This window comes from Ascaphus truei, chromosome 1 (genome assembly GCF_040206685.1).
Source record: "Ascaphus truei isolate aAscTru1 chromosome 1, aAscTru1.hap1, whole genome shotgun sequence".
NCBI classification, from domain to species: Eukaryota; Metazoa; Chordata; class Amphibia; order Anura; family Ascaphidae; genus Ascaphus; species Ascaphus truei.
Genome location: NC_134483.1, coordinates 503,798,120 through 503,825,594, shown reverse-complemented (window position 1 = coordinate 503,825,594; position 27,475 = coordinate 503,798,120). Strand labels below are relative to the sequence as shown.

Genomic DNA, 27,475 nt, shown 5'->3' with positions numbered 1-27,475 from the left:
AGTGCCATTAGGCTGGCGCCATTTTCGGATCACAATTGTGCGTCCGTGACGGTGACGCTGCTACCTGCAGCACCCTCGGCCGCATATTGGCACTTCAACAATACGTTGTTGGAGGACAAGGGGTTTGCGACGACGGTCCGAGACTTTTGGATGGCCTGGAGAGGTTGCAGGTCAGACTTTGCCACGTTAGAGCAGTGGTGGGACGTGGGCAAGGTTCATCTGCGCCTCGTGTGTCAGGAGTACACAAAAGGTGCCAGCGGGCGGCGTGATGCTGAGATCGAGGCCCTCAGGGAGGAGGTGCTCGATCTCGAGAAGCGGCTGTCTGTGGCAGGAGACCAATACCTGCAGAGTATGTACGTGGAGAGGAAGTGCACTCTCCGGGACTTGGAAGATCGGAGAGCTCGGGGGGCGTATGTGCGATCCCGCATCAACTTCCTTCGAGAGATGGATCGCGGGTCGCGCCTCTTCTATGCGCTGGAGAAAAAGAGGGGAAACCGTAGACATATCACATGCCTGTTGGCAGAGGACGGTACCCCTCTGACTGACCCGGAGAGCATCCGGGACAAAACCCGGAGATTCTATGTAGATCTTTTCTCTCCGGAGTCCATCCAGCCAGATAAATGCAGGGTCTTATTAGAGGGGCTTCCCACGGTCAGTGAGGATGGAAGGGAGCCGCTTGAGTTACCTTTGACTCTGGCCGAGCTCTCTGAAGCCCTCAGTCTAATGTCCCACGGAAAAGCGCCGGGGCTGGACGGGCTGACTGTGGAGTTCTTCCGGTTTTTCTGGGAGATGCTGGGACCTGATTTCACCGAGGTCCTAGCCAAAGCCCTTGAGATCGGTGAGATGCCACTTTCGTGTCGGCGGGCAATACTGTCTTTGCTGCCGAAGAAGGGGGATCTCCGTCAGATCTCTAATTGGCGACCGGTCTCACTGCTCAGCACGGACTATAAGATCGTAGCCAAAGCGCTTTCGCTGAGGCTCAAGTCCGTGCTGGCAGAGGTGATTCACCCCGACCAGTCCTATACTGTCCCGGGCCGGAGCATTCATGACAACATTTTTCTGGTCCGGGACCTGATGCACTACGCGCAGAGGACTGGTCTGTCACTCGCCTTCCTGTCCCTAGATCAGGAGAAGGCGTTTGACAGAGTGGATCACTGTTACCTTATGCAGATCCTGCGGGCGTTTGGCTTCGGCCCACAATTTGTGGTCTTTCTCCAGATGCTGTACGCCTCTGCAGAGTGTCTGGTGAAGATCAACTGGTCCCTGACGGCACCTTTTGTGTTTGGTCGGGGAGTACGTCAAGGGTGCCCCCTGTCTGGGCAACTGTACGTGCTGGCCATTGAGCCCTTCCTCTGCCTACTGAGGAGGAGGCTCACCGGGCTGGTGCTGCGGGAGCCCGACATGCGAGTAGTCCTGTCGGCTTATGCCGATGACGTGCTCCTCGTGGCCCAGGACCTAGATGATCTAGAGCGGGCACAAGCGTGCCAAGAGGTCTACACCGCGGCCTCTTCTGCTCGGATCAACTGGCCCAAGTGCTCCGGAATGTTGGTGGGTCCCTTACAGGTGGACTCTTTGCCCCCCACGTTTCGGAATGTCTCGTGGGAGAGCGATACTCTCAAGTATCTGGGAGTCTACCTGTCTGCTGCGGAGGACCCGGCCCCAGAAAACTTCAGTGATCTTGAAGAACGGGTCATTGCTCGTCTGGGGTCATGGGTGTATCTGTCAAGAATGCTTTCCCTTAGGGGAAGGAACCTGGTGATCAACCAGCTGGTGGCCAGTCAGCTTTGGCACCGGCTGATAGCCATGGGTCCGCCCCCCGAATTTATCAACAAGATCCAGAGGAGGTTGATGGATTTCCTCTGGATGGGGAAGCATTGGGTCTCTGCGGGAGTTGCGTGTCTCCCTTTGGAGGAGGGTGGACAGGGAGTGGTGTGTGTCCGCTCCCAGTTACACACTTTCCGCCTCCAGTACCTGCAGAGATACCTATTCGCAGATCCGTCTCCGCAGTGGTGCCAGCTGGCGACCTTTTTCTTTCGCCAGCTGCACAATATGAGGTATGATCGGCAACTGTTTTTCATCAGGCCCGAGGGTTTAGGTAGAAACCTCTCGGTGCTGCCGGCATACTACCGGGACTTACTGAAGGCCTGGAAATTGGTCTCCGCGACCGGGAAGGAACGGGCGGCGGGGGTTGATTTCCTCGCTGAGCCCCTGCTGTATAATCCGGCAGTGGGGGCTCGGATGTTGGATTCACCCTCTATTTGCCGCCGACTAATCCTGGCGCAGGTGACCAGAGTCGGGGATCTCCTGGACTATGAGCGGCAGGACTGGGTAGGAGCAGAGGAGCTCGCGCCCCGTATGGGTCTGCTTACTGCCCGCGTCCCTCGTCGTTTGATCCAGGAGATTAAAGATGCCATCCACCCCGACTCACGCACCTTCATCGAGGGGGTTTTGCAGACCGGAGAGCCTTGTCAACCTATCAACTTCAGCTCTCCGAATCTTTGCGTAGAACCCAAACCAAGGCAACCCCCTCAAGTTCCTATCTCCCCAAACCTCAGCAGGTTGGGGGATATGTCCCCGGCATGTTTTCGCGGCATGCCGAGGAAAGTCCTGTATTCTCTGGTGCTCCATATAGTGCACTACCTCGCCCTTGTCACCCGCCCAGATACCATCTGGAGGCGGGTATTTTTTGGGAACGAGGACGAGAGACCCCGGTGGAGAGAGCTCTATTCAGCTTTGGTTCCCCGTCCCGCCGGGGATTTGAGTTGGAGGGTCCTCCACGGTGCACTGAGCACAGGAGAGTATTTGGCACACTTCACGGACTCCCCCGCCGCCTGTCCCTTCTGTGGCGAGCGGGAGTCCGTATTCCACATTTATCTGAGCTGCGCCAGACTGCAACCCGTCTTATCAACCTTGAGGAGCCTTCTTCTGCAGTTCTGGCTGGGTTTTTCCCCTCATCATTTTATTTTTGGGTGCCCAGTGTCCCGAGACAATAAGCCTAGGGATCTCCTAGTTAACCTGCTCCTGGCAGTGGCTAAGGTAGCCATTTACAAGACCAGGAAGCAGCGTTTGGAGAAGGGGGTCCCAACGAACATCGTGGCAGTGTTCCGGGCGCTGGTGCACTCCCGTATTCGGGCAGAGTTCACGTACGCCGAGTCCGCTGGGACGGTTTCGGAGTTTGCCTCCCAGTGGGCGTTAGGCGGGGTGCTCTGCTCGGTATCCCCCATCATGGGGTCTTCTGAGTTAACCCTTCTTTTTTAAGTGCACTTTTTACAGTGCACTTGCTGATTCCCTTATATTTTTGTTTGACTGGTTTTTCTTTGTTCTACTTGGAAACAAGTAGAATTGCTGTTTAACTGAATTGGCCGGCTTCGCCGGCCAATCAGTATTGAACCAGATCAAAATAGGCTGCTTCCACTCAGAAGTGTATGTACAGAGCTCCCAGGCATTTGGTAAGGAATCAGCTTTATTCTTTCTTTATTTGGTATTTTTTGGTTTGGATCTGTGGGGGAGTATACTGGGAGTATACTGGGAGTTTTATAGAGGGTTTTGGGTGCATTTTCAGGCTTAAAAACCATTTTTGGTTTTCACCCAGGAGCTGCAGTGATTTAACCCAGCATAGCTGCAGTTTAGCTGGCTGGAAAACTGCAGTCTCACCCCTCTCTCCTCCCTCACTACTGGAGGTTTTTACTGGTTGTTTAAACTTCCAATTTCACTCTTTTGTTTTTCTTAAGCCTGATTCCTTTTCTCACTTGCTATTGAGAGCTCTGTGTCTTTTCTATAAAGACTTGTAAAATTGTGGTGTTTGCTTATTATAACAGAGAGAGAGAGTTAATAATAAAGGAAAAGATTTAAAGCTGCAGCAGGTTTTAAAAGCTGCTGTTTTTTCCCCTTGCAGAGAGATCTCTTCTTAAAGGGACAGTTTTCTCTCAATACCTCTCTCCCTAAGCAATACCCTCCCCTGACTTAGAGGCTTATTTGTTATCATGCCTGGAAAGGGGAATAGGACTAGTGCGGCAACGGGGGCGACGCCCGGTTACAGAACACCAAAAACTGTGGCCCCTAGGAGCAACACTCTTAGTCACAGCCCTAGGCCTGGTCCTTCCAGTGCCCTGGCCACGCCTCCCCCAGCACCTGTTAGCAGCGTAACCCCTGCAGTCCCAGTTCAAACATGGGCGCATGTGGCAGTTGCAGGCGTTGACCCCAGCAACAACAATGCTGGGGCCACGCCCCGTCTGAGCAGGAAGCTTGGGGTGAGGTGCCCAATGTCACCTGGCCTAAACATGGAGATATATGTGAGGGCTGTGGCTGATGTGGTGGGTCCCTCTGCTGTGGTGGCAGCCAGCAAAATGTATGGGAGGGGCATTTTTTTCCTCCGTACGCTAGCTGCCACTCACACCCTGGTGCAGAAAGGCATCAGTGTAGGGGGGAAATACATCCCTATGGAACCCATGGAGGGGTTAGGCACAAAGGTCATTCTGTCAAATGTGCCCCCTTTCATCCCAGATTGCCTCATGAAGCCGTACCTGCAAGCCCTGGGAGACATTAAGTCCCCCATAATAAAATTATCTTTGGGCTGCAGAGATAGGGCGCTGAGGCATGTACTCTCATTTAGGCGGCAGGTACAACTGCTGCTGCCAGGGAGCAATGAATCTGTGGAGGGTTCGTTTAGGGTGCCCTACGAGGGCATAGCATATACTGTGTTTTATGGCACGGAGGGGGTTAGATGTTATCTGTGCAAAGAGCTGGGGCACACTCGTAGGAGTTGCCTCAGAGGGAACAGAGGACCCATCCCAACTCCTGCACCCGCCCCTCCCTCTGCCAAGACACCTGGTACCGCTGTGCCCACCACAGCGGGGCCCTCAAGGGCCCAGGTCCCTCCTGAGACCGCAGGAGATGTCGCTGTCCCATCCGGAACAGTGACTTCTGCACCTCTTCCTGGAGAGCGGAAGGAAGGAGAGGGGGTCGCCATGGAGCGGCCAGCCTCTGTTAGCACTGTCTCCCCCCAGGAGTAAACACCCTGTGCCGCTGCGCCCACCGCAGCGGAGCCCTCGGGGGCCCAGGCCCCCGCTGGGACAACAGGAGATGTCGATGCCCTATCTCAGACAGTGACGTCTACACCTCTCCCCCAAAGAAAGAGGGAGAGGGAAAAGCCCTCGAAGGCTCAGGCCCCCTCTGGGACCTCAGAAGATGTCACTGCCCCATCTCAAACAGTGACATCTGAACCTCTCCCCAAAGAACAGAGGGAGAAGGAAAAGAGCTCGAGGGCCCAGGTCCCCCCTGGGACCACAGAAGATGTCACTGTCGCAACTCAAACAGTGACATCTGAACCTCTCCTCCCAAAAAAGAGGGGGAAGAACAAAGTCACCCCAAAACAGTCACCCTCTGTCGCTGTCCCCCCCCAAGAACCCCCTAACCCCATTGTAAGCACCGTACAGGGTGAAGGGGAGCGGGAGGAAACTCCTGCTATGGAGACAGCAGCACCCTCTCCAGGGAAATCAATCCCCAGGAAGAGCAAATTTAAAACCAATAAGAGGGTGATTGAGGAGGTTGAGGGTGAACCAGATTACGTTTACCCTCTGAAGTCTCGGAAGCGGAAAGAAAAATCAGTTCCGCACAAGGTGGTCCTGCCTGGCCCACTGGTTGGGATTAACCAGTGTAAGCCAGATCCCACAAATGTTCAGCCCCCCCCCTCGAATTTCTGGAGGGAATGCAGCTGGAGGTACCCGACGCCTCTGGGGACGTTGGGGAGCCTCCCAGCGCCCCTCTCGGTTGGAGAGCATCCCCTGGAGAATTGTGCTTCGGTAAATTTGACATGCCGAGTGCACCTATCTTCAGAGCCAGCCAAGTTCCCCCTTCGGCTGTATCGCCTTCGGGTGACGCACATAGGGATAAAAAGCCCCGGTTTGCGACACCAGAGGAAGGAGATGGGTTAGGGCTGACTCCCGTGGATGAGGGTTTGGAGGGTGTTGTGGTAAGCACTTCCAATTACATCTGGGAGTTGTCTGACCTGAACCCTCTTGGTGCAGAGTTTTGGGCAGGCACTTTGTTGGGAGTGAACGCTGGGAAAGACCCTCCCTATGAAGCCCTTGCTAAGGAGTGCTCCCCCATGATTGGTGAGAGCCCTCCTGCGGATGGTGGGTGCCCTCCCGCGGATGGTGGGGGCCCTCCTGCGGATGGTGGGGGCCCTCCCGCGGACGGTGGGGGCCCTCCCGCGGACGGTGGAGGCCCTCCCGCGGATGGTGAGGGCCCTCCCGCGGATGGCGAGGGCCCTCCCGCGGATGGCGAGGGCCCTCCCGCGGGTGATGCGAACACCCGTGGCACGTGTGCTTCTGTGGCCCCCGAGGACTCTCGGGAGACCACTGCCTCTGCCATGTCGCCACCAGCTGCCCCTGAAAATCCTGACTTGGGGATGGAGGTGGAGAGCACAGTGGACCCCCTCGTGGAAACACCGAGGAGGGGATCCAATTTAGGGCTGAGAGAGGCCCCCGCAGAGAAGGAAGGGGGTCTTGAATTCTCCAGCCAAGAGGAGCCTGGAGAGTTGGGGCTCAGAGGGGAGTCCTCTGGCACCATGGAGTCGGTGGACTCCTCGATCACCATTATCCCTGCCCGGGAGCTAGATAGTTTCCTGGATGATACCCTCTGCAGACACGGACATACGAAGGTGCAGTTGGCCCTTGAGAGGTGGAAGGATGCTTCGGTCATTCTCCACTCTCTCAGAGTATATATCAAGGCTAACCACAAGGCCAAACTTTCCGGGACTATCGAACATACTCGGGTCCTAAAGTTTAACAAAGTGTTGCGAGAGCACGTAAAGGCTTCTCGGGGTGTAGTACCCTGAGCGCCGATGGGAAGCAAAACTCTTGATTACCAATGGCTTTGAGCATCGGTACGCTAAACGTAAATGGATGTAAGGACGGGTTTCGCAGGTTCCAGGTACTCTCCTTTTTACAAAAGGGAAAGTATTCTGTGAGTTTCCTGCAGGAAACCCATACCACTCCAGAGGCTGAAGCCAGCTGGCATCTGGAGTGGCGAGGCAAGGTCTTTTTCAGCCACCTCACTTCGACATCTTGTGGGGTGGTGAACCTGTTCTCTGAATCCTTTCAACCTGAGCTGCTGCTTGCCAAAGCTGTTGTTCCAGGTCGCCTGTTGCATATCAGGGTCCGACACGAGGACTACACGTTTAATTTCCTGAACGTGTATGCTCCTGCCAACGGACCCCTGAGAAGGCAGTTCTTCGTCAGAATGTCTGAATACCTAGAGACAGTCGACGCAGACGAATACGTGGTGCTCGGGGGTGATTTTAACTGTACCCTCGAGGCTCGGAAAGACCGGAATGGTCCGGAGCCACACCCGTGTTCTGCGTCGGCCTTGCGGGAGGTCATCACCCGCTACTCCTTGGTAGACGTCTGGCGAGAACAACATCCTGAGGCATCCACTGAGTTCACCCATGTTAGGGTGTTTAGGGGTGAACGGATGTCCTGGTCCCGGATCGACAGGCTGTATATTTCCAGCCACAGCCTGTCACGAGCCCAGTCCAGTGCCATTAGGCTGGCGCCGTTTTCAGACCACAATTGTGCGTCCGTGACGATGACGCTGCTACCTGCAGCACCCTCGGCCGCATATTGGCACTTCAACAATACGTTGTTGGAGGACAAGGGGTTTGCGACGACGGTCCGAGACTTTTGGATGGCCTGGAGAGGTTGCAGGTCAGACTTTGCCACGTTAGAGCAGTGGTGGGACGTGGGCAGGGTTCATCTGCGCCTCGTGTGTCAGGAGTACACAAAAGGTGCCAGCAGGCGGCGCGATGCTGAGATCGAGGCCCTCAGGGAGGAGGTGCTCGATCTCGAGAAGCGGCTGTCTGTGGCAGAAGACCAGTACCTGCAGAGTATGTACGTGGAGAGGAAGTGCACTCTCCGGGACTTGGAAGATCGGAGAGCTCGGGGGGCGTATGTGCGATCCCGCATTAACTTCCTTCGAGAGATGGATCGCGGGTCGCGCCTCTTCTACGCGCTGGAGAAAAAGAGGGGAAACCGTAGACATATCACATGCCTGTTGGCAGAGGACGGTACCCCTCTGACTGATCCGGAGAGCATCCGGGACAGAACCCGGAGATTCTATGTAGATCTTTTCTCTCCGGAGTCCATCCAGCCAGATAAATGCAGGGTCTTATTAGAGGGGCTTCCCACGGTCAGTGAGGATGGAAGGGAGCTGCTTGAGTTACCTTTGACTCTGGCCGAGCTCTCTGAAGCCCTCAGTCTCATGTCCCACGGAAAAGCGCCGGGGCTAGACGGGCTGACTGTGGAGTTCTTCCGGTTTTTCTGGGAGATGCTGGGACCTGATTTCACCGAGGTCCTAGCTGAAGCCCTCGAGATCGGTGAGATGCCACTTTCGTGTCGGCGGGCAATACTGTCTTTGCTGCCGAAGAAGGGGGATCTCCGTCAGATCTCTAATTGGCGACCGGTCTCACTGCTCAGCACGGACTATAAGATCGTAGCCAAAGCGCTTTCGCTGAGGCTCAAGTCCGTGCTGGCAGAGGTGATTCACCCCGACCAGTCCTATACTGTCCCAGGCCGGAGCATTCATGACAACATTTTTCTGGTCCGGGACCTGATGCACTACGCACAGAGGACTGGTCTGTCACTCGCCTTCCTGTCCCTAGATCAGGAGAAGGCGTTTGACAGAGTGGATCACCGTTACCTTATGGAGACCCTGCGGGCGTTTGGCTTCGGCCCACAATTTGTGGGCTTTCTCCAGATGCTGTACGCCTCTGCAGAGTGTCTGGTGAAGATCAACTGGTCCCTGACGGCACCTTTTGTGTTTGGTCGGGGAGTACGTCAAGGGTGCCCCCTGTCTGGGCAACTGTACGCGCTGGCCATTGAGCCCTTCCTCTGCCTACTGAGGAGGAGGCTCACCGGGCTGGTGCTACGGGAGCCCGACATGCGAGTAGTCCTGTCGGCTTATGCCGATGACGTGCTCCTCGTGGCCCAGGACCTAGATGATCTAGAGCGGGCACAAGCGTGCCAAGAGGTCTACACCGCGGCCTCTTCTGCTCGGATCAACTGGTCCAAGTGCTCCGGCATATTGGTGGGTCCCTTACAGGTGGACTCTTTGCCCCCCACATTTCGGAATGTCTCGTGGGAGAGCGATACTCTCAAGTATCTGGGAGTCTACCTGTCTGCTGCGGAGGACCCGGCCCCAGAAAACTTCAGTGATCTTGAAGAACGGGTCATTGCTCGTCTGGGGTCATGGGTGTATCTGTCGAGAATGCTTTCCCTTAGGGGAAGGACCCTGGTGATTAATCAGCTGGTGGCCAGTCAGCTTTGGCACCGGCTGATAGCCATGGGTCCGCCCCCCGAATTTATCAACAAGATCCAGAGGAGATTGATGGATTTTCTCTGGATGGGGAAGCATTGGGTCTCTGCGGGAGTTGCGTGTCTCCCTTTGGAGGAGGGTGGACAGGGAGTGGTGTGTGTCCACTCCCAGTTACACACTTTCTGCCTCCAGTACCTGCAGAGATACCTATTCGCAGATCCGTCTCCGCAGTGGTGCCAGCTGGCGACCTTTTTCTTTCGCCAGCTGCACAATATGAGGTATGACCGGCAACTGTTTTTCATCAGGCCCGAGGGTTTAGGTAGAAACCTCTCGGTGCTGCCGGCATACTACCGGGACTTACTGAAGGCCTGGAAACTGGTCTCCGCGACCAGGAAGGGGCAGGCGGTGGGGGTTGGTTTCCTCGCTGAGCCCCTGCTGTATAATCCGGCAGCGGGGGCTCGGATGTTGGATTCACCCTCTATTTGCCGCCGGCTAATCCTGGCGCAGGTGACCAGAGTCGGGGATCTCCTGGACTTTGAGCGGCGGGACTGGGTAGGAGCAGAGGAGCTCGCGCCCCGTATGGGTCTGCTTACTGCCCGCGTGCCTCGTCGTTTGATCCAGGAGATTAAAGATGCCATCCACCCCGACTCACGCACCTTCATCGAGGGGGTTTTGCAGACCGGAGAGCCTTGTCAACCTATCAACTTCAGCTCTCCGAATCTTTGCGTAGAACCCAAACCAAGGCAACCCCCTCGAGTTCCTATCTCCCCAAACCTCAGCAGGTTGGGGGATATGTCCCCGGCATGTTTTCGCGGCATGTCGAGGAAAGTCCTGTATTCTCTGGTGCTCCATATAGTGCACTACCTCGCCCTTGTCACCCACCCAGATACCATCTGGAGGCGGGTATTTTTTGGGAACGAGGACGAGAGACCCCGGTGGAGAGAGCTCTATTCAGCTTTGGTTCCCCGTCCCGCCGGGGATTTGAGTTGGAGGGTCCTCCACGGTGCACTGAGCACAGGAGAGTATTTGGCACACTTCACGGACTCCCCCGCCGCCTGTCCTTTCTGTGGCGAGCGGGAGTCCGTATTTCACATTTATTTGAGTTGCGCCAGACTGCAGCCCCTCTTGTCCTTCCTGAGGAGCCTTCTCCTGCAGTTCTGGTTAAACTTCTCTCCTCATCATTTTATTTTTGGGTGCCCAGTGTCCCGAGACAATAAGCCTAGGGATCTCCTAGTCAACCTGCTCCTGGCAGTGGCTAAGGTAGCCATTTACAAGACCAGGAAGCAGCGTTTGGAGAGGGGGGTCCCAACGAACATCGTGGCAGTATTCCGGGCACTGGTGCACTCCCGTATTCGGGCAGAGTTCACGTACGCCGAGTCCGCTGGGACGGTTTCGGAGTTTGCCTCCCAGTGGGCGTTAGGCGGGGTGCTCTGCTCGGTATCCCCCATCATGGGGTCTTCTGAGTTAACCCTTCTTTTTTAAGTGCATTTTTTACAGTGCACTTGTTGATTCCCTTATATATTTGTTTGACTCGTTTTTCTTTGTTCTACTTGGCAACAAGTAGAATTGCTGTTTAACTGAATAGGCCGGCTTCGCCGGCCAATCAGTATTGAATCAGATCAAAATAGGCTGCGTCACTCACCTCAGCACTATCACCTGCTGCTTCACTTCGTTGATTCATTCAGAAAGCGGAAACCAGCACAGGCCGTCAGGAAAAAGTTTATTTTACTGTTGGAGCTGGCAAACTCATTCGCCACACTTTGAAGGCCAATTCGCTAGTGCATTTCAGCACCTGCAATAATGTGGTAGCCCTGTCCAAATACTTCACACGCGGCTAATGCCGACAATTGTCAGCGGGGCAATTAATGGCTGCTACATCTATATATGTAAGTTTATAAAGCCCTCGCGAAGCTGGAAGCTTCATGTCCAGGGCCTGGCACGGTTATATTGAAATAAAGAGGGAGAAAATGCTCACAGGAACGTTTAAATATGATTAGAAATAAAACCTTTCAACGTTTGTCAAGATGTCCCAAGTGAGGACCGAAACATGGATCCCTTTCTGAATAAACGTAAACGACTAATATTTAATTAGTCCAGTGAGTGTCAGCATTCTCTTTTTTATTAACATAAATATATAACTTTGGCTGATATAGCAATGCTAGACCTTTAAGTTGAAGCAGCCACAGACCACTCCACATCCCCTAAAGTACTAATGCTACTAGTTACAAAACGCGTAGGACATCTTGTCTCAAGGAGAGCCATAGCTGCACACGAGGAGCCCTGAAGTAACCCAAAAAGGGCGCCGAGACGGCCACCTTAGTAACAAGGAAACACGGTCAGCACTAGTTGCCCCGGCACACGGTACCCAGGAGGAGGGACAAGACACTTCACAGAAGCTTTTTTTTTTTAATCCCTTTTAATATTGGGAGTGCATTTTAAATCAATCATTACCGGATATATATTACATTAGGGAGGGTTGTTTTACACTCTTCCTTTTATAGATGTAATACTACTTTGAGAAAGGAGGAATCTTTCATAAGAAGCTGCACCAACCAATCCACAAAGACTACTTTAACTTGATTTCGTAATAAATTCTGTTTATTACTAACATCACTCTAGTGGCAGTCTTGGCGCTACTACCAGGTGCGCAGGCTAGTCGGAGTGGTCTGATGCTTTATTACAGTCAGAGTGTTTCGGAGCCTTCGCCATGGGAAGCACAACACTCTGACTACATCCTTCATAGTTTGTAATTTGAGTGCAAGACCCATACATTGTGGTCCAAAAGAGGGCTATGTTTCTCTATTTCTCTTACTAGAGTATTTGGCTACTACTTGTTAAGCTGTTCACCAGGACAGACCTACAGGCTCAGCTATCTCTGAACCTGATGGTCTGGTAATACAGTGTATGTGTATATAGAGGCTGGACTACAACACCCCACATACAATATGGTTATGGACACACAGAGCCAGTAGCCCTCATCATCACTCTCACCTATTTAGGAGTAGTTATCTTATGACCTACAATTGTATTTGAATGGCTACTACCACGGTTAGTATAATTATATAACTGTGGTAGAGATAGTTGATAGTAGCTATTCCTCCATTTACACTGTTGTTTTTGATAATAGCACACAGATACCTCCCTCATTTTTAATTTGTTTTAATCATTTTGGTTCATTGTATATTTTGCTGCAATAAATATTTTTTAATTATTTCATTAATAGTATTTTAAATTAGTTAAGGGTGTTTTCTCTAGTGCGGCATAACAGGGAGCTCTCTTTCTTTAATTTATAACATCACTAATACTGAACCAAGAACAATTGCATTTGGGCTGTTACTTGAACTCTGTGGATTGCTTTCAGTTTTATTCATTTTTTACTATTTTCATAATTTTTCCATTTTTATTACTCTTTTATTGTTTATGCCACTCCTATTCTCTATGGTATATGAGCACTCTAACACACACACACACACACACACACACACACACACACACACACACACACACACACACACACACACACAGTAAATGATTCAATAGATAGAAACTTTAAAATAAAAAAAGTAGCAGAAACTTACACTTGGGTAAATGACAATTTGCGCAGTGGACCGGACGACCAGCGATGCAGCACAGTGATTCAACGGGAACCCCGTGCACTAGGTTCCTGGATCAACCGGCAGGATACAGCTTATCAGCCCAAATGCAAAGTTCAAAGTCAGTTTAACGTTCGCCTCTACGAGTTTCACACATGACGGTGTTTTATTAATCATGTACCCCTATCCCTCTATATACCAGAAAACCAATGGATCAATAGTTAGTACACCCGTCTTGATTAAAATACAAAAGGGATATACAAACCCAAATTACACAGACACTGTTGAGGGCAATGACTGAATATCACAAGGGAAAAAAAAAACAGTCTTGTCACACCTCATCCAGCCAACACATGCATATTATACAACATTATAAAGAGGGTGAAATTAAATAATCAAAATAAAAACCAATACTTTGCCACTCTGAACAAGAGGATAAAAACAATCAATCATCACTCAATGAAGAGAGTGAGAAAATTCTTACCCATCTTAAATACTTGATATGATGGGATCCATATTGATATGGACTTGTCACTAAAAAAAAAAAAAAAAAAGAAGGAAGGACGGCGATGGGGACACGATTTGCCCCATCATTTGCCAATTTATATATGGGACATTGGGCAAATTGCCATGTTTAGAGCGATGTATCTCCTCCGCAATTAATCCTGTGGAAGAATTAAACACTAATGACAAATGTGAGATTCACGTCAAATATTAGCAGCTTAGAAGTTGATTACTTAGATCTCACTATCTATATTGAGAATGGACCTTAAAGACAAAGTCCTTTTTTTAAATCCGTTGATACAAACAATTATATTTTAAGGACAAGTTGCTACCACCCCAAGTGGATGGACAATGTGCCATTTGGCAATTTCGTAGAATAAAGAGAACTTGCACAGACGAGAATGGTTTTATAGATCAGGCAGAAATTTTAAAAAGGAGTTTTTTGAAAAAAATTATAGTAAAGAGCTTTTAAATAACTATGGAGAAAACAAAAAAAAATTCCCCTCACTTTTCTTGTTTTTCTAATTGGGATATGTGTTTTTTAGTGGCAAGTCCATATTATCAATATGGATCCCATCATATAAAAGTATTTAAGGTACAGCTAGGTCCGGAAATAATTGGACACTGATACAAGTTTTGTTATTTCGGCTGTGTACCAAAATAATTTAAAGTTACAGTTAAATAATGAATATGGACTTAAAGTGCAGTCTATCAGCTTTAATTTCGGGGAATTCACATCCAAATTGGAGGAAGGGTTTAGGAACTACATCTCTTTAATATGTATCCCCCTCTTTTTCAAGGGACCAAAAGTAATTGGACAAGTGACTCAAATGCTGTTTCATGGACAGGTGTGGGCTATTCCTTCGTTATTTTATCATCAATTAAGCAGGTAAAAAGGTCTGGAGTTGATTCCAAGTGTGGCATTCGCATTTGGAAGCTGTTGCTGTGAACCCACAACATGCGGTCAAAGGAGCTCTCAATGCAAGTGAAACAGGGCATCCTTAGGCTGCAAAAAAAAAAAGAAAATCCATCAGAGAGATAGCAGGAATATTAGGAGTTGTCAAATCAACAGTTTGGTACATTCTGAGAAGAAAAAAAAAAAAAAAAAGAGAACACACTGGTGAGCTCTACACAAAAAGGCCTGGACGTCCACGGAAGACAACAGTGGTGGATGATCGTAGGATCCTTTCCATGGTAAAGAAAAACCCCTTCACAACATCCGGCCAAGTGAAGAACACTCTCCAGGAGGTAGGCATATAATTATCCAAGTCTACCATAAAGAGAAGACTTCACGAGAGCAAATACAGAGGGTTCACCACAAGGTGCAAACCATTCATAAGCCTCAAGAATAGAAAAGGCCAGATTAGACTTTGCCAAACAATATCTAAAAAAGCCAGCCCAGTTCTGGAACAGCATTCTTTGGACAGATGAAACTAAGATCAACCTGTACCAGAATGATGGTAAGAAAAAAACAAGTGTGGAGAAGGCTTGGAACGGCTCATGATCCGAAGCATACCACATCATCTGTAAAACACGGTGGAGGCAGTGTGATGGCATGGGCATGCATGGCTTACAACTGCACTGGTTCACTAGTGTTTATTGATGATGTGACAGAAGACAGAAGCAGCCGGATGAATTCTGAAGTGTATAGGAATATATTGTCTGATCAGATTCAGCCAAATTCAGCGAAGTTGATTGGACGGCGCTTCACTTTACAGATGGACAATGACCCAAAACATACTGCGAAAGCAACCCAGGAGTTTAAGGCAAAGAAGAGGAATATTCTGCAATGGCCGAGTCAATCACCTGATGTCAACCCGATCGAGCATGCATTTCACTTGCTGAAGACAAAACTTAAGGCAGAAAGATCCACGAACAAACAACAACTGAAGACAGCTGCAGTAAAGGCCTGGCAAAGCATCAGAAAGGAGGAAACCCAGCGCTTGGTGATGTCCATGCGTTCCAGACTCCAAGCAGTCATTGCCTGCAAAGGATTCTCAACAAAGTATTAAAAATGAACATTTTATTTATGATTGTGTTAATTTGTCCAATTACATTTGAGCCCCTGAAATAAGGGTACTGTGTATGAAAATGGTTGCAATTCCTAAACGTTTCATACAATATTTTTGTTCAACCCCTCGAATTAAAGCTGAAAGTCTGCACTTCTATGGCATCTAAGTTGTTTCATTTCAAATCCATTGTGGTGGCGTACAGAGCCAAAATTATGAAAATTGTGTCAGTGTCCAATTATTTCCGGACCTAACTGTACATAAGAATTGTCACCCTCTTGAGTTATGATTGTTTTCATCCTCTGGTTCAGAGTGGCAAAGTATTACTTTTCATTTTGATTGTTTAATTCACCCTCTTCTTAATGCCTTTGATGGCTGAATAAGCTGTGACAGGAATGGTTTCACTTTGTTTTTAGGGTAGAGGGATAGGGGTAGATTATTAATAACTCCTGATGAAGCATGGTCATGTGTGAAACGCGTAGAGGCGAACGTTAAACTGACGTTGAACTTTGCATTTGGGCTGATGAGCTGTATCCTGCCAGAATCTAGTGCACGGGGTTCCCGTTGAATCACTGTGCTGCATCGCTGGTTGTCCGGTCCACTGCGCGAACTGTCATTTACCCAAGTGTAAGTTTCTGCTACTTATTGCTTTCAACATTTCTATTTAATCACTTAACCTGGGCGCGCTGTGTCTTTCTGGTCTTGCTGTTTCGGAACTCTGAGGATTTCATTGGCAAACGGAGCACCTGCACAAGACGTCAGCAGCATACCAGGACTGGCGGTTGCTCCGACACTGCTGGAGTTTATTCTATGACATTGGGGTGTTAAGCGCAAGTGTCACATAGACACACACACACACACACACACACACTGTGCGTTCATAGGATTGTCTTAAGAATGTCCCAGCTCATGCAACTGTAGCCAGTCCCAGGGTAAGATGTAGATATATCATTACTATATACTTAAACACTAGAGATGTGCAAAACTTTTGCATGAGGTTGGGAATCATGCAAAATGTGACCTTATTGAGTCAGAGTTCGCAATCCATTTGCCAAGCATAACATCACTGTGCACTGCAATTTTGATTAACATGCTTAATTGCAAAGTGTCTTTAAAATTGCTAGATTTGCTTAATGCAGATTATGAATAGGGCACCCGGTTCCACTCACCATCTGGTGATATTTAGCTGAAAGCTGACTAATTTGTTAATATTATTAGCTTTTAGAAGTTTGCTTAAACTAATTTATCAGGAAAAAAAAAAAAACCTTGAACTTTCACGGATACCTTTTTCTTTTTTTCACATCTCTAGTAAACGCTTAAATTCATAAAGATACAGTGTAGTATTCCTGATTTGATGAGCAGCTTCAACTACAAGATGCGAGTTGCGATTTTTATAAATCACTGAACTGGGAACCAAGTAGAATTCAGAAATCGGGAAGTAAAAAAACGGTGGTATTGAGCTGAAAATGTTACTGTACCTTAATTTCTGAAGTATTAGCGACTTAAGACGGAAGAGATCAACGTTCCTCTTGTGTCTCCTTGCTTTCATTCACCTTGGAATGAATTAGATACCTGTACTATAAAATGCTACACACTTTGCAGTATTCATCATAAATTCTAAATGTAACATTAAAAGACATCTTCCCCAAACTTCCCATCCTTGCATTCCGGCAACCGCCAAACCTCAGACAGACGTTAGTCAAAAGAAAACTTCATTACGAACTGAAGGACCCCGAGAATGCTGTTGTCACGGTAGACCAGGTCTTAACACATTTATATTTTAGGGATCAGTCAATAGGCAAAGCAAGGCAGTGAAATAAAATGGGGGTTATTTGGATAAAACCTCGGAAATACACCAAAACACAAAATACAGAAACATACACACTTACTGGGGTCTGGGGGTTGAGATCTAGCCTTTCCTAGGTGCAGGGCACCCGCTTGCAAGGGCTTACCCTGACCGAAACCTTATTCCGGACATCCTGGACCGAGATTCAGCAGAAACTCCTGACCGGGACCTAGTCTAGATAATCCTGGAACGGTTTTCGGCAGGAACTCCTGACCGCTACGTTCTAAAATGAGAACTTGGTCCTCGCGTCTGACTTAGTCTCTGCAGGGAAGACTTTCATAGCTTCAAAACAAAGCCGGTTGCTCTGCTATTTGGAACAGAGCAACTTTGAAAGCCCGCCCTAGCTTCATCGACTCCAGCCACAAAATTGTCTGGTTCTCTGACTGGGGCTTCTCCTTACATACCCTCCACTGAGCTATGTTCAGCATGCAGGAAGGAGAAGCATCCAATCAGACCATGGGAATTCCTGCCCGCCAGCCAATAGAAACAGAGGCTCGTCTCTGGGCTGATAGAGGAGGAGGCGTGCCAAGCCGGTTCAAAAAGCCGGAAATATGATTTAGCCAATGGGCGAAGCGCCTACAAGCTGTTAGCCCCAAGCTAACTCATTGCCACCCACAGGGCAGGCTCCACCAAGTCTGGCAGATACAAAAGGTGTCTCCACAGGGTGTCCTCGGTTCTCCGGACTTGGCAATTCACCCTTCCTTGCTCACCTCTGGACAGCCTTTCCTCTTTGAACTACGAACTCTATACAGACATGCCGGTGTCTATGCTGATGCCCTCGCTGACTGTACACAGCCTTATAGTAAAATGTCTAAAACATTATAAAGTACACTTTAATACAGATAAAACACAAAACGTTGCACACCGCTCACTTTTTATAATTTTATAATGCTTAGGACAAGTGTCTGAGATTGACACTAATGAGTGCTACCAATGTACAAAATCACAGAGTAGGACTAGTAGAAAGAGCCCGTGATATAGTCACGAGTGCCTTCAAAAGGGTACATTTTTGGTGCACATCACAATAACAATTTTTATAGTTTTATATACAGTGAAAAATCAAGGTGAATCTAAATCTACAGTGATAATAAAATATTAAAATACACACGCGGTGCTGTCTGCTGTTGTCCTCTAGTATGTGCCTATGGTAATGACTATTATAACATTGTGGGATATGTTATTTAGCAATTGTTAATGTTGTCCTCCTGCTATATGCAATAAAGTTGCTATTACCACACAATAAATCTGTTGTAGTCACTCTTACAATGATATGAAATTGCCAGTGAGTATATTGCAATGTAGATATAATTGACACTATCTAGGTCATAGAATCACAAACAGAGTAGTCCGCATACAGCATAATAAAGTGTGAAAATACACAAGACCACCATGGGAGTCCCTCAGCTAATCTACTAACATATGAACGCTGCTTGCTAACAAACAGCACAGCTCCAACATCGCTGTCAACTTGTACTGGGAGTCCCTGTAGCTAATGACAGAGCCCCCTTCATTTAGGTCATTCAATGTCACCCCTGACCTTAAATTCCAACCATGACATTAGTTGTTGTATTATAGTATGTCACTCAGACACTCTACACCATCTTCTATTCCCCATCAGAATGTATTTTAAGACATTTACATTTTTATTTTGTATCTCTCTATATTGTTGCATTAGCAACAACAATGCTGATAGACTGGATTCAGCTTCGTTTTCCTCCATGGTGAACCACGTAATGGTTCAGGATACACACAGTCGCAGTATTATACTGCTACCTTGCAAAAGTGCTGGGTTGATAATTGGATTCTCTGAACATGACTAACCTTAATTATGATAAACATTAAAATTTATATGGTGTTTTATCTTCTATACTGGTAGCTACAAACACTCACGTGGCAATCACAACATTGCTAACGCTACAGACAGATTACAATCGTTATATGCAATCAATAATAATTGCTTGCACTCTGTCATGAGTATAGGATTGCCTATATAAACTAGTGAGTGATGTAGCTCCGGTATCCACCTGCCCCTGACGAAGCTCCGCCTGGGGAGAAACGCGTAGGGCGTGGGCTCAGTGACGTGGTGACGTCACTCACACGCGGTGCAGCTGATCACGTCCAAGCCGGTTGAGTAATCGTGGGTCTGACCGGAGATGTCTGCAGGCAGCCAAGCAGTCCTGATCATTAAAGCTAAGTACTACACATTCAATTCGGCTCTTTAGTGCGAGGAGGAGGCAATATAGTTGAATACCTTACTATCGTCTATCACTAGACTTAGGGACTCCCAGTACAAGTTGGCAGCGATGTTGGAGCTGCGTTGTTTGCTAGCAAACAGCATTTATATGCTAGCCTAACAGCTTAGGGACCCCCACGGTATTCCATGCATCCTCCTCCAATCAATTAGTGCTGTGTATTGGTCATCAGATACCAGATTCCACACCCTGTGGTTACATGTCTTCTATATGACTGGAAGACAGCTGGTTCAATTTCTGTGGTGTGGTTTGGCACAATTTATATGCACTAACAGCATTGGTTATTAGACTGTGTGCACATTCATTGCATGTTAAATAGCACTATACTGGCTGATTATTATGCTAACGCTCTGTCATTAGCTACAGGGACTCCCAGTACAAGTTGACAGCGATGTTGGAGCTGTGCTGTTTGTTAGCAAGCAGCGTTCATATGTTAGTAGATTAGCTGAGGGATTCCCATGGTGGTCTTGTGTATTTTCATACTTTATTATGCTGTATGCGGACTACTCTGTTTGTGATTCTATGACCTAGATAGTGTCAATTATATCTACATTGCAATATACTCACTGGCAATTTCATATCATTGTAAGAGTTACTACAACAGATTTATTGTGTGGTAATAGCAACTTTATTGCATATAGCAGGAGGACAACATTAACAATTGCTAAATAACATATCCCACAATGTTGTAATAATTATTACCATAGGCACATACTAGAGGACAACAGCAGACAGCACCGCGTGTGTATTTTAATATTTTATTATCACTGTAGATTTAGATTCACCTTGATTTTTCACTGTATATAAAATTATAAAAATTGTTATTGTGATGTGCACCAAAAATGTACCCTTTTGAAGGCACTCGTGACTATATCACGGGCTCTTTCTACTAGTCCTACACTTTAATACAGTATGCACATTGGGGAACCTTATACTTATATACAGGAGTCTCTGGGACACTGGGTTACCCTGGTGTAATTCACCCCTTGTCCCGGCTAATCATGCCTGCTCGCCGGGGAGAATGAAAGAAATACCAGTAACTTCGCCCCCGAACTCCTGCAAACAAAATAATTGTATTCCTACCCAAATATCCTCCCTAAAACTGACAAGAAATCTCTCCATTCTAGGGCCAAGGAAACATGAAAACAGAAAAAAACAGGGGTCACTTTATTTCCAGCAGGTATTATCCCTGGTCCCGGGCTTATGGTGCTTGTGTAGCTACCAGGGACCCCATGGTTTCAGGGGTAGCCAGTGGGTTTAAACTTTATTATGTAGCCTGGTTAGCTGTTAATGGCACAAGACCGTGCAACAACACATGCTGCAAACTTATATGCCACGATCTCACAGTCAGACCCAAACAGAGAACATTCAATGTTAAAGGATCATACTTCTGCACGTCCAGGAATGTGGTATACAGTATAGGATTCAGTGCAGCAACTGTGACCAAGGATGCTACACTGGTGAAACCAGCCAAAAACTTAGAACCAGAATGAACCAACACACAGACACCATGACGAAGGAAGACACTGCTCTCCAGTGGGACCCCACTTCTCACAGCCAGATAATTCCATAAATGATTTAAAAATCCAAATCTTCAAATTAATGTTTAAAAGCACTCAATAAAGGGATAATATTGGAACTCAAAATGACAACATTCCAGACAAAGGTAACTGGGGCTCAAAGCATAGCTAAAATAACATACAATTTAGATCTCTTTCAAAAATAAGTGAATGGATCAAATGTTCCTCTGATTATGATCACATCTATGAAAATACAGTCCTGAATAGAGAAACAGGGAGCGGGTTTTTAGATGGATAGCACCTACTTGGAAAATTCTGTTTAGAAAATGAGGTCACCAAGCTAAATTCAAAAAGGTGCAATAATGCTCCTCAACCTCTATCAATGTAACTTTCCCCCTCATACTCAATTGGTACATATATATGCCGAGTGATATGATTTACTCACTCATTCCATGGGATGTGCTTCCTTTTGAATTAATTCACTCTCTTGAAGCAGGAACTCTTCGGCGTGCAGCTCTGCTGGATGAATGCAGGAGAAAATTTAAGATATGCAGACGCACCACCATCCAGTCCAAATAGACAAAAGAGGGCGACTCAATGTTTCAAAAAAAAAAAAAAAGAATGCTGGTTTATTGGAACAGGTCAGGCAGAGGTAAAAACGATACACGCTTGTTTACGGGACCTCTTTTGTCTATTTGGACCGGATGGTGTTGTGTCTGCATTCAATTTTCTCCTGAACTCAAAATGATAATGCTCCGTGACATGAAAACTAGAGAACTTCATGCCGATATGGAGTTTCTAACACACCATCGTCATTTTTAGTAATCTTTTCCCCTGCCTCTCTGTTAATTTTACAAATCAACCTCTCTCCCCCCTGCATCCTGACCCCCTGCACCCTGCTGGTGGATGTATTGTCCTGTGTCTCAATCCCTTTCATCCATGTATTGCCCTGTCTGTTTATTCCTTCTCTGCAATATCTGCCAGAGAATGTTAACTTTATTTGTTTTATATCTGTGTCAAACTCCTGGAATCTCTGTAAATCAGTATCGCTGACCTGAGGAAGAGAGAGCCCCTATAAGCTCGTCTTATAATATCAATTGTTATGCTGCAGCCCCAGTGCACATGCGTGCGACGGGGTGCCTGGCGGTGCTCGTGCCTGGCAGCAGCACAACCTGGTGGACTCCAGGCAGCGCGCGACAGGAAGGCGTGGCGGGGGCGCGGACATGTCATGCGGCTGGTTGGCCCTCATTGGATCAATCGCCACTAGCAAAGACAAAATCCTCGTCTTTACAAAATGTGGCCGCACATTGTGCCGGGCGCGCAGGCAGCTACTGGGGCCGGCCCTACAGAGGGCCATATCTTGTGTGTGCTGCAGACGCTGTCGCGGCCACTGGGGACCTAGCCTTAGTCCAAATAAAAATGTATCACCTAATACCGATGTACTCATTTACTCTGCACTAAATGTAAAACATTGCAAACTAAAAGTGTAAAGATCACTTTTGCAAGTCTACACCTAACATTTAGATCTAATCAGATATAATGTAGAATGTAGAATGACAAATGCCAGAATGTAATGTAAAATGAGAAAGAATTTAGATGTGTGAAACGTTAGCCAATAATAGATGTCACTGACACAAAGGATTCTGGGTACAGACACAAGAGAACATTCATGATTACATTAGCTTCTGGTACAACTCTCTGTTTGATTGTACCTGATGGTGAAAATACTCGAGAAGATGCAGAGCTTGCCAAGGAAGGTCCCAGTTTCTGAGTATCTTCATGACTGTCAGCACAAGTGGCAGCATTTAGCTGGGATCTGCCCTGCACTTGTGGAGGAGTTGGCGAGTCTGAATCCATTTTATCTGCAATGAATAGTAAGAATACCATCACATTTTTTTCTCCCCAGAACCCTCCCCTCATGCCACTGAAATTCAGTAAACAAATTCCAGGAACTGTAACCATCCCACAGATTGCTGCATGACCAAAAATGGCTGCAGTCTCTAATAATGATAACAAATGTGTGCTTTCACATGAGCTCTCTGCATCGTCTTTGCAGAACAACACAAAATACAAATACCCAACATTAGGGATAACTGACCTAAATAGGAGTGGGGGATTCTAACAGCATATACAGGACCTAGAAGAGGGGTAGGTCACGCGAGTCCTCAAGGGCCACCAAGAGGTCAGGTTTTCAGGCGATCCCTGCTTCAGCACAGATGGCTCAATCAGTTGCTCAGTCATACACTAGACTAGTCAGACTGAGCCATCTGTGCTGAAGCAGGGATAGCCTGAAAACCTGACCTCTTTGGTGGCCCTTGATGACTGGCATTGCCTACAGCTGACCTAGAAATACAAACTCCTTGTGGCTGTTTAACCAGAATACCACCCTTCTCTTGGCTACAGTGAAGAATGCTAAATAACTCTGGATACACATGGCCAATATCCATAGTCCAGCTGTGCAGAAACATTACATTTTTAGAAAGGATAGCGACTATGCATCAAGCACTAAATTGATGCTTAAAAAGAAAATGTGCGTATACCCCGCTTAACGTCAACTCATCATAGTCCCTTTGCATCAGCAAAAAGTAAAGATTTAGACATAAAATAGCCCAACGCTAATAATCAAAAGAAACACCTGTAAGGGGTAGTGGACTGTTTGAACAGCCATCCAGCAGAGGTGATGGAAGCTAATACAGTACAATAATTAAAAATCGCTTATGATAGACACAAGGGTACCTACGGTGAATGTTTGTTGTCACATATTTTACCCACCATAGCTTATTTAATATATGGTTGAAACCTATCCCAGCTTCAAATTGCAAAGCCAGTATACTGTAACAAGCCTTGCACACTGATGAGACCCAAATGGGAGAAACAGCTGTCTGTGGGTAGGTTTACTTGTTATACACTTCTTTAACCCAGGCTGAATTCCTGGCTGCAGTGGAAGCACTGTATGCTAGGAGATAATGGTGAAACGCAGGGTTTCAGACCTGAGAAATATGAATGTGCTCATATGTGATATTTTTTATTTACGGTTTTCCCTTAGAAGACATATTTGGCTAACGTTTCCCTGGGGGGGGGGTAGGGAGGAGGGGGGGGGGGTAGGGAGGAGGGGGGGGGGGTCGACTTCCTCTATCAATAAACTTAAAAATATAGGATGAATATCACCAGTGGACATGCCTTTTTTTCCCCAAAACTCATCTACGTTACTATGCACAGTATCTCAACACAGCAGGATTATTATATATACTGTAACGTTGAATTCAATACAAAGCTGAATACCATACCAGAATTGTGTTTAACTGATCCTTACTAACAAACCATGGAAAAAGCTTTATAAAAAGAAACTATGTTTTAGCCGCCTGTGAAAATAATGCATTCAGATTGAAGGTTCAGTCCTACACAGCAGCATATATTTAAGTTGACATAAAATTGAAACACTAGCAGAGGCAGATATGGCAATATGTACAGTATAAAGAATTGACACCCAATAAGTCGCACTACTCTTTTGAAGCAACTCCAGCTGCTATCCTCTGAGCTTCAAGAAGGGCCTGCAATGCTCTTCTGGCGGTCAAGGGGTTACATCAAAAGATGGTTTATGATCCCACGGGTGGCAGGAAAATTGTGTGCATAAAGGATAGGAGATTCCAGTCCACGCAAGGAAGATCTTATCCAATGTACAGTATTGCATAACCCAATGCAGAGCATTTCATTCTTGAGCTACCGTAACTACTTTAAACATATACTGCCTGTCTCGGACATGGTTTATCAAAATTCCCATTTTTCTGAACACCGCCCTTCCTTCCTTAATGCGTGACGGCATTATGCCAGCTTGCAATTTTGAACAGTTTATATGCAGGAAGAACTTTTGATATCAGTGGTTTTGACAGTGGGCGAGTCCGAATGAAATCTCGGGGAAAGGCTCATTTAGCCTGCAAAACAATCTATGTATAGAGTGATATGTACATCGTCTGTGCCATGTAAGAAAAATTATGTGGTGTCTATGTGGATGCAATTGCCACAAGCGTCTACATAGAGCAAATGCTTGTTTGTATCCGGGTAGATTAGAGCGAGGATGAGGGGTGGGTCTCTTTTTATTGTGGGAGATCAAAACTCCAGCAATATACTGTATAACAAATTAGCTGATCCATTCATACGTCACATACCTTTTATATGCAAACAATATTTGATTGTTACACGATTTACCCTTATATTGACATGACCATGTACTCAGCCCTGCACTATGTACAGACAATTTTACCATGAAAGAGCTTGCATCTAATATTGCTACTTGGCACAAAGCAAAAACACCCCACTTCAGAAATACACAACATATGGCATTAAAAAAAAATCCAACTACCATATACATGTTTCAACTCGCTTCACGTCATCTCATTAGGAAATATGCATGCATCAACCAACACTACCCTTTCCATGAACCCTACAGAGTAGGCTCCCAATAACTCTGCTGCAGCTTAACAACTTTGTGGCATGTTATAACCTGCGTCTTGTTGAGCACCTACAGGTTCAGAGGGGCCTGCAGTAAAGTGGCTCAGGAAGCAATCACAAGACAACAATCCCTTATTACCAGGCAGCCAGCCGCAGATGAGTCAGTAACCTTCCTCTGTTCACTTGGGTGTCTTCCCCTTTGCTGCAGTATCAGGGATCCGCTGCACGCATTGCCAGCGCCTGGCCAGCCTATGTCTCTATGCTGCGAACCCTGCCTAACATTCTAGCGTGATCCCCAGCGTTCTACAGTGCTGTCCACTACCAAGCCCCTCTCTGCCTGACTGTCTGTGAGCACCGCTCACTGGCCCCACCCCCTGCTAGGCAGATGCCTTTCATAACAAAACAGGCTCTGCAGTCTACCGGTTTCTATATTACTGATCGCCCACAGCACTGTGCAACATTAACATCAGCCTCAGCAGCAGTCCATTGCTTTTCCTGGGAGTGTTCAGCAGTGACACATTGTAATGTACTGTATACTTCCCAGGAAAGCATTTAATAGCATAGCTCTGCATAGGGCTGCATGATGATTCAGGCTTCTTGTAGCACCATTTATTACAGTAACATAAAAATGAACATTACATTATTTCAGCTGTTTGCTTTTGATGTTGCAATATGACATGTTGTTTTAAAAGAGCAGTTCATGCAATATCCTACATCTGTTTTTTTTTTTTTTAATAAATCAGTTCTGTAGTATTAAATAATAATAATACTTTTTTCTATTTAATTCAACTCGTAATGACATTTTTAATTAGTTTTAAAAATACTGAGCATCCTTTGATTTCTATAACAGTCATTAACAGTGCAAGATTTTTGCAACACTTTCCTGTTTGTGATAATGTGTTGCCAATATTTCCAGCAGTTTGAGCTGCAAACTGTAACAATAGATCATGTTACCTTAGTAATATAGTAATATACATTGTAGCTGTGGCGTTACGCTGACTGAAGGATTGATTGAAACGGAAAGGCAGCCATTAAGTGAACCCTGGTAAGCAGGATCATTGTTGAGCAATCACAGGACAACGACTCAATCGGCAGCTTAGGCAATTTGTTTCCAATAAAGGTAATCTAAGGCTGAATATATTAAAATAAATAAAAATATATATATTTTTAAGTGCGGCAACGACTGCCTCTTTAAATCAGCAATGCCCTGCAGTAGCTCACGAGTTTAACTCGCATAATAGTTTCTTGACCCTAAACATATTTTGTATTTTTTTTTAAATTAAAAAAAAAAGCTTCTCATGTTAGAAATCATGTTTTTCTTAATCTCCAGTTTGAGGTTTCCATGGTAACCATTAAACTGCTCTGAGCTCTGGGGAGAGCTCCATTTTCTTCTCCTGGACACTTAATATTTCCAAGCCCTTCTATAAATCCTGAACAGAGCATCAGATTGATTTAAAAAAAAAAAAAAGTCCACCTGCACAGACTGGCGCTTTAAAACATATTGACTGTTTATTCTGCTGATGGAATACATTGTAGCTGTTGAGTTAGATGGCAGCTTGGTTGGTCAAGGCCAAAACTCAGTAGATTAATTGCCCATAAGGATTAACACAACGTGGGTCCCTGCTTCTGAATGGGAATCCCCAACTGTGTTAATCCTGATGGAATTTCCCACGTGCACTGTGGTTCATCTGCAGCAAATCCAGGGCAGGGTGGAGATACATCTCACTGTATCTGTACACCTACTGTAGGTAGGATTGATTGATTGAAACTGAAAGGCAGCCATTTAGTGAACCCTAGAAAGCAGGATCTTTGCTGACTGCAGGAAAGCACATTGATTGGCAGCTTAGGTAATTTGTTTTTATTAAAGATAATCAAAGGCTGCATATAGTAAAACAAAACAAGTTTTTTTTTGTTTTTGTTTAAGTGCTATTTTGACTGCCTCTTTCAAGCAGTAATCTCTTCCCAGAAGCATATATTGTTAGGTAGAGAG

At 46.7% G+C, this 27,475-nt stretch overlaps 1 protein-coding gene across 2 annotated transcripts in view; it reads right to left on the bottom strand.

Moving 5' to 3' along the window:
* WFS1 (wolframin ER transmembrane glycoprotein) overlaps positions 1-25,853 on the bottom strand; it is a 55,593-nt gene extending 29,740 nt beyond the window's left edge. The window contains exons 1-2 of one of the 2 annotated variants that reach the window (XM_075569664.1): positions 25,625-25,853; positions 22,749-22,898 (exon numbers count right to left, since the gene is read on the bottom strand). In XM_075569664.1, the coding sequence (XP_075425779.1) occupies positions 22,749-22,893 (145 nt within the window). In that variant the 5' untranslated portion in view covers positions 22,894-22,898; positions 25,625-25,853. Of the gene's footprint in view, positions 1-21,481; positions 21,552-22,748; positions 22,899-25,624 lie in introns of those variants that run through there. The other variant, XM_075569673.1, reaches the window with a different exon arrangement.
* Positions 25,854-27,475: the final 1,622 nt, after the last annotated feature.